General features: G+C 43.9%; 1 protein-coding gene across 1 annotated transcript in view; it reads left to right on the forward strand.

Annotated features, from left to right (window-relative positions):
- Nucleotides 1-8537, forward strand: part of mettl24 (methyltransferase like 24) — a 38579-nt gene that overhangs the window by 26895 nt on the left and 3147 nt on the right. Inside the window, exon 4 of the mRNA XM_080453489.1 lies at nucleotides 4268-4499. Coding sequence (XP_080309615.1) covers nucleotides 4268-4499 — 232 coding nt within the window. The remainder of the gene's footprint in view (nucleotides 1-4267; nucleotides 4500-8537) is intronic.

Genomic DNA, 8537 nt, shown 5'->3' on the forward strand with positions numbered 1-8537 from the left:
GGGGGGGGGGGGGGGGGGGGGAGGGGGCATATAGGGATTGTTGTTGTTCTTGGCGCTCTGCCACTCCATAGAGCAGGGGTCAGAGATTAATTGAAGAGGTTGAACAAAAAAATGGATCTGATTTCCTCTGGCTGAGTGATGGGAGGATAGACACGTATGCACCCAGCACGCACGCACACACGCACAGGGGGATTGAAAGACAGTGAGATCATGCACACAATCACACTGAATGCAAAAACCTTTCTTAGATGCATGCAGGTGTGCGCATGTATTTTTTATGCCAGCCAAAGGGGAGCATTATGCCTCATCGCAATGATTAATGCAAACAGATTAATGCACAGATTGCACAGATTAATGCACAACCTGAATACAGCGTGGGGAAATATGACTCAGAAATCAGATTTTTCAAGCCAATAAAAATCTTCATTAGCATTTTGTCCCAAGGGGCTGATCGCTAAGATCATTAAAATTAATTCAATAGACTCGTATAATCCACCTCAGACTCTGACTAATGAAAGAGCAGTTGGCTAATCTGGAAAAACAAAACAAACATCTAAAAATGAATTCCACATTAAACAAGACAAGCCAAAAAGGCGCGACGTGACTGCAATCACATTTCACTGAAAAAGCCAAGAAATATATGTGTCCCTTCTCTGTCCTAGATTCCTGGTTCTCACATACAAACACACGCACGCCCACACGCACGCACGCACGCACAGACACACACACGCACGCACGCACGCACGCACAGACACACAGACACACGCACGCACTCACGCACGCACGCACAGACACGCACAGACACACTTGGCCAGAAGGGGATTGATCCCCATGTGGATGTTTGGTTTCCCATTCCCCAGGTTAGAATCCAGGTGGTTATATTGGGGGCTCGGGGGAGGGAGGGAGGTATTCAAATCAAGATGGTTTTACGCACAACCAGATGTTGATGAAACGTATATTCATACAAACACGCACACTACCCCCCCCTCCCACACACACACACACACACCCACACGCACACATTATGCACAGCGCTCACGGTCATATTTGTGAATCTGTGGCAACTTATGCCAAGTATGTTTTCCCTGGGAGAGTTCTGCCATGTGTTACAGGACGCCAATCACAAACTACAGGCCACTGCTCCACTATAAGCCGGGGTTAAACGGAAATGTCACTGGCATTAAGCCAGTGTGTGTACACACACCAAAGAATGTGTGGTATCATGTGTATGTGTGCGCATGCGTGTGCATGCCACGTGCGTGTGCATAGTATTGTGTGTTTGATACGTCTCATTTGCATGCTGTTTAATGAGCCGTGCGTGGTCCTGCCCAGGCAGGAAGGAGCAGATGTTTTCTGATTGGAGTGTCATATGGCGTGGGGGGGGGGCACACAGTGTGTTTTTCCACATGAGAGGACCAGCAACTTCTCTCTCTCTCTCTCTCTCTCTCTCTCTCTCTCTCTCTCTCTCTCTCTCTCTCTCTCTCTCTCTCTCTCTCTCTCTCTCTCTCTCTCTCTCTCTCTCTCTCTCTCTCTCTCTCTCTCTCTCTCTCTCTCTCTCTCTCTCTCTCTCTCTCTCTCTCTCTCTCTCTCTCTCGTAAGGGTCCATTTGGTTCCATTTGTACACTCTCAGTTGACCACTTTAGCCAAAAATAGCAGATCTACGAGTGAGCTTGTAAATCGGCTATTTTTGGCAAAGAGATTAGACAGAAAAAAAGCAGTTCCGTTTTACTGAGAATAGAGGGTTTAAGTGGTTAAATGAACAGTGAGTATAGCAGTTCAGGAGGCATGGGGCTACAGACAAACAGCAGAGCCTGTCATCCATCCATTTGATGCAGCCTCCCCTTGCAGCCCTTGTGTGTGAGCTAACTCCAGACTCATCTGCATCACTTATCTTAAGTGATGTAGAGAAAAGGAACTGCTCAGGAGACTTCGCAGGAGCGCCGTATCACTCGCCGCAATGCACCGCCCACCCCCCATCCACCCCGCACCCCCACCCACCCCTCCGTGCCCCCGTCTTCAAATTTAGAAACGGCTATTTGGGTTAAAATACGACAGGGGAATTAGAAATGTCCTGTGTTTCCATCCGTCATCACAGCGCTGCGCGCGGGTGTATAATAACCACATGAACCCTATTATGGCCATGTCATTATGCGAGAACATTTTGGCAAAAATGACACACATGCATTGTGAGGTTGTATGTCGCCTATTTTGTCCTATTTGTCACACAATGGAGAATAGGTTTAAGTGGTAACAGCAGTGTGTCAAGGACAAGGGGAGGGAGGGAGAAGGAGGCCAGAAGAGAAGAGAAGAGAAGAGAAGAGAAGAGAAGAGAAGAGAAGAGAAGAGAAGAGAAGAGAAGAGAAGAGAAGAGAAGAGAAGGGAGGGGAGAGGAGAGGAGAGGAGAGGAGAGGAGAGGAGAGGAGAGGAGAGGAGAGGAGAGGAGAGGGGGTGTAGTAAAGAAGGTCAGAGAGCCGTGGAGAAAAGCTGAAAAGGGCTCTGGTACAAAGACTAGCAAAACATAAACAGGAAAAGGATTAAGTGCGAGAGAGCATGGAAGAAAGCTGAGCAGTGGGTCAGACACCTGCCACCCAGTGTTTGTTAAACCATCTTGAAGGTCTCAAGATCTAGGCTGGCTGGGTGTTGACACAACAGTTCACAGAAAGGGCAGGCCTATTCAGAACTCAGTCGGAGAAGCTTTGGATCAAATAGCCTCTCTCGTGGCCCCATTACGCACATGCACGCGTGTACGCGTGCACGTACATGTACACACACGCGCACGGCTCACGCACGCACACGCAGAGTTTCCGACAATAGTGAGACCCTCATATTTATTCTTATTACCTCTAGCTTTTCTTTGAAGTAGTATAGTTTCTGTCTCTCTGACTCTCTCTCTGTATCTCACAACCTTCTACAGACAAATAGCCATTTAAACAAAACCTTATAACCACATGTTTTCTTTTGTGGACACACACACAAACCTGACCATTCATTGCCAGCACTGCCGTTAAGGTCCTCCATTCTCATGAGACCACAAGGCCATTACTTCTAGCAGGGATGCCTCTTTTATCAGCACTGCATGTCTTCCAGTCCAGCAGATCGGACTCACTGACAGTGGGCTTTTCACTCATATCCCCTCATGAGCAATTCTTAAACCGTGTCATCTTTAAGTGCCTCTGCACTGAATCGCAGCCAGGCACAATCATAATACCCCCTCCTACCCCCTCCTCAGCTGGAGACTGGGGATCCATCAATGTCTCTCTTGTTGAAATATTTAGCATGGAAAAAAGGAGACATCTTGTTGCGTCTCAATCATCGCTTACGTCAGCTCGTTTCTTGTAGCCTGCTAGTGGGATGCATTTAGGGACCTGGGTGGCTCATCTCTGTGATGTGGAACTGTGAAATGCACTGCCTCCGCCGCAATTATGGAATGCAGCCGCTCTACAAACAAGACACTGGGGAGTGGAATGGAGAGATTCTTAACGGAAAGAGGAAAGGGTGAGGAGAGCTATTCAAATGAGAGAGGGTAAGAAAGAGAGAGAGAGAGAGAGAGAGAGAGAGAGAGAGAGAGAGAGAGAGAGAGAGAGAGAGAGAGAGAGAGAGATGGGTAAAGTGCCTACTCAGATTTAGACATAACGTTAAAGCTTTACTGAAGAACAGAGGTGCAGAAGACCACATAAAAAGTGGGGATGATAGGAGAGCGAAACGTGAGCCTTTGTCAGCCGTGAAAACATTTCAGCTCATAGCAGCTACCAGCAAACATTTGATTTCCACCGCAGGAACTCATACTGTCATGTTTTGAATTATTCACTGGGCTATGAAGTGGGCAATTTTCAGAACCAGAGTCAAGATCAGACTCATGTCACTGAGTAGCTGTACAAAATGCAGCCTGTCAGTCCATATCTCCACAATCAGGTTGTATTTGTCACTTGCATCTCCTTGAGGAGGTTCCAGTTGGTCCACAGGAAAATGTGTTAATATAGCTACAAAATCAGTTTAATCACTTCAGGTATTAGCCGATCTACAAGCTCACAACATATGACACGTTGTGCACTTGTAGATCTGCTATTTTAAAAAAATCTCAACAGAAATACATTTTCATTTGGGCGTCATTGACATGAAAAAGTTAGAGAACCGCTGATTTAAATGCATACCTTATACTCCTTAGTTGTAAATGAATATTTGAACCCATTAAATCCATCTCATTCACCCCTGTGTTCTTTCTTCCAATCCATCTGAACAACGCTCACCTGTGCCATGTGTGTTGCAGGTTGGGCGTGGATGACAGGTCCATTGAGCGTTCTCTGGCGGGGGCAGGCTGTGAGGTCCACTGCTTTGACCCCAGTCTGAAGCAGGCCCACCTGCAGCAGGCCAACATGTGGCTCCATCGGCTCTCTGTGGACTGGAGGGACCCCAATCCTGCCATTGCCGCCCAGGCCCAGCACCAGCACGCCACCACCAAGAAACTGGCCACCATCCTCAATGACTTTGGCCACAGACAGGTAGAGAGGTCAGGGGGGGGACAAAGGGTTAAAGAGGCTAAGGGTATAGGGAAGGATAGGTACAGAGACACCCATATGTGAACATGTAAACAACATACATCTGGATAACATAACTGGCATCTATCTAAATAGAAAACATGTACTTCCTACAATGCCTCGTTATGCTTTATGTAAAGCATGCCTGGTGTATGAAATGTGGAGTACATATAAATGTGCCTTAATTGCCTTACAGGACATGAGCAGAGGAGAGTAAAGTGTACAGCCATTGGGCTACTACACATAGGGCACATTCACTTGTTCATGTATAACACAAAGGAGTATCTCAACTGCAAGTTTTTCACGCACCTGCCTTCTTCAGCAGCTCGTCTCTGCACAAAGGATAATACATTTAATACACACTTGTGATGCTCTGTCATTATGCTAAAGAAAGCCCCATGAGACATGATGAAAGTTATTTTCTTTCCATTTTCTTTCAATGCACCTCAAAAACAATCACATGCTGCATTAACAGCCCCCCTTTCCTTCCAAGCACTTCATCATTCATTCATCCGCCGTCTCATTTCTGGCTCCAGGTGAGAAAATTCACTCATAGTGGGGCTTTTCTTCCTTTATACATTATATCATGATGAAGATTGCTTCTACGAACGCCCCCTGGGAGTGGGTTCCACCTCATCAGATGTTGATCTGCATACAAGATCAATCACACACAGATGCCAAACTCCCTGAAAGCGTGCATACTAATCAGCAGTTATGGATCAAGTGAACATGTCTGTCTCTGAATGGGGTGAATGCAACTCAAGGTCAAATGAGATTCTCTGTGAGATGACATTGAATCTCTGCGGAAGGGCAGCTATAGTCTGTCTGGAGAGAGAAAAACAGTTTGTGTTACACCTCAAACTCTGAGTTAACTTCTCTCTCATATCCATCGTTATGTGCTGGGCTGTAATGTTGGGTATAAAGTTTGGCAGGATGGTATCTTGTTCAACTCATATCTCACTAACTGCGCCACGCCTCTTTCATCTCTCATTCCCCAACAACACTCACTCATCCGCTTTGATGGCGGCTGTTGGATTTGGCGCCGGCCTTAAAAATGACGGAGATTAATCTCAATGTTTTAGCACACAGTTGAACACAGTCACACAGAACATCAATCTGCTTGAGACGGATTAATCTAACCACATCTATTTTCACTCTTCCCCACTTTTTTGACTCATAGCCCATTTTCGTGACTAAGCACAATTTAGTAATACATTTTTCCTCCACGCAAGCAAGCGTTTTAATCAGTGCAAATTTCAATCATCCTCTTGAGCAGAATGCCCATAAGGGACATGGTGATGCCTTCACATTATTAGCAAGACCACGCTCAGAGGCTTCAGTCGTTCACTTCTCCTCTCCTGGAGCCTCATGTTGTACAAAAGACTTAAGAGATGGACAGCATGTCAACATAGAGATATGACAGGAGTGAATCATGGCTGTCGGGTGGTAACCTTGTATGTCCAAAACTGTTTCAAGAAATGGGAAAAATAACCTGCATGTGTTCCAATGGATCCAATGTAGTTATTTGGTCACAAGCTCTTATTCATACTTTTCATTGGTTCAATATTTATAAAACCTACTTTCACTTTAACATTTTCAAGATATTATTTTTGTCAAGAAAAACATACGTTTAACTATGGAGATATGAGGTTTCAACCTGACAGCAATGAAATGTGTTTCCATGTCTGTGTGCACTCACGCTTGTGCATATCCATGTGATGTGTGTGAGTCTTATACCCCACACACACATTTTGTCACCTGTTTTAAATGCAGAGCGATGCACACATCTCCATAATGAGCTTTTAATGCGAGTACACAGTGTGCTAGAAGAACAAGCAGCAGCCTCTCACTTGCTCAAAGACCTTCACCCAGCCTTTCTGGTGTGGGAAAGCAGTAGTCCATGAACTGATGAGTCGACACTAAAGGTTGAGAAATTATTACTGACAAGTTAAACAATGTAGAGATGACTCACACACAGGTCTCTACACAGCAACATTTTCAGTGTTGATTTAGCTCAGGATGTAAAAAGGGGTCCATTTTGGATCAGTTTTTGGACTCTCAGAGGTGCTGTGGTGTGTTTTTGTTGGGGGAAAAGGTTTTGTTAAAAAGTTACCGTCTATATTCTGATAGTAATAATCATTGCTACAAAGTGTTTGTTCAGGCATCTCCCCATCTTTCCAGTTCTTTAGTAAACAGAAAATACATTTTGAGGTCGCGATATCAATTTGATCCAATCAGGAGAGAGAACCCCCCAAAGACAATTTATCAGCTTCAGTTTTATTAACGTTCCAGTTCCAATTTTGTCTGTTCGTTTTTTTGTTTCCTCGCATCCAATTTCACTTGTTTATCAATATCCTGCATCATTTATGAGTTCTCTCTCCTGATACACCCTCTTTAAATTGACAATGAGGACTTTATTGTGTTGTCTCCACAAAGGCCTGTCACCGTGACCTTTTCAGCAAGCAATCACATTTCAGATACAGATAGGAATAGTGGACAGTGAATCACCTCTGTCATGACAACAGCACTGACGAACCATCCTGCAATACTGTCCATATCCAGTAAAATCCTCAGTGTTCATTTTCCATTTGTAACTCTCCATTTGGACGCTTACATTTGTGCACTCTCTCAGAGTTAAATTACAGGAACACCGAGGGCCCAATTTTGGGTCTGAATTACCAGGTCTTATGTCTTACCTTAAGACCTGGAGGCGTGGCCACCCATTAAGACCTGAGGCCGCGGACCCCCATCTCAAAATAGTTTGTTCCAGGGACCCCCCAGATCAAAGCAAGGATTTGAGTTACAAATGTTCACGATTTAAAAAAATATATAGCAGATCTACAAGCTCGTAGCGCAGCACTCGGTGCCGCACTATGAGCTTGTATATCTGCAATTTTTCAATAGCCAAATAAATCTAATATGACGCAGATGCGTTCCCGGTCTTAACACATTGATTGCCTAGATCGAATTAACTCGTTTAATTTTTTTTATTTATTTTTTGAAATTTGACCCAAAGACCAAGGAGATATGATTTTTCGAAGATCTAGACTCCTATCCACTTCCTTGTTAACTTAAAACTTAAAAATTCTGTATCTCGGCTCCTGAGTACTTTTTTTTTTTCAATGAAAAATCTCTGGCAGTGGGCAAACGCGGCCAGAAATAATTCAGGCAGTGAATGTAATTAATGGGGTAAACAGACTAAAACAAATGCCTTACAGGAACTCCACAAATGCCAGGTGGTAGCCTACACTACTGTTGGAAAATGACACAGACGGCAGTGGGTTCTACGGCCGTACAGGGCTATACAGATACATTTGAGTTGAGTTCCATCCTCTCCTCTACTTTAAGTAATTCAATATATTTTATAATGATAATTTCTCCAATCTAGAGTCCAAGGGTCATCCTGACTCCCACAGATTCACTTCCACACTTTGAGTTAAATTAACACTCATCATTCTGATATGTAATCACTAATTAAAGCCCCTTATAATCTCTCAGACAGAACATGCATCTTTGTTTCTATACAGTATAAATTTACTTTATAAAAAGATGCAATTATTTAATGTATAGATTAAATAAATTGTGCTAGTTTTTCCCTCTTAAGAAAAACAAAAACAAACTCTTGACATGGTCCCTAGTGTGGAGCAACGGATCCAATTTATTAGAAGCAATGCTAATTGCTAGGATCCACCATAAAATGAACTAATTTCAGGCCAATTAAAAAAGGCTGCGTCAAAACATTCATTGAGAGCTGTTGGAAAGTCAACAAATATGTTGTTTGTTGTTTATAGTAGCCTGGACAACTTTTCTGCAAGAGTGCCTCCAAATGAATTCATTAAAATTTGGCGAAGTACTTTTCCCTAATCTCAAGACTGCTTTATAGAAATAATTACTGTGGATGTTCCATCATAACAGGACTCATTGAGCAGAGAGAACAAAATGTGTAGAGTGTAGCTGCAGCAGAAACATTGACAAAGTCAGCATCTAGAAGCAGGAATTTCA

The sequence above is a fragment of the Gymnoscopelus braueri genome (assembly GCF_963280865.1).
Source record: "Gymnoscopelus braueri genome assembly, chromosome: 16".
NCBI classification, from domain to species: Eukaryota; Metazoa; Chordata; class Actinopteri; order Myctophiformes; family Myctophidae; genus Gymnoscopelus; species Gymnoscopelus braueri.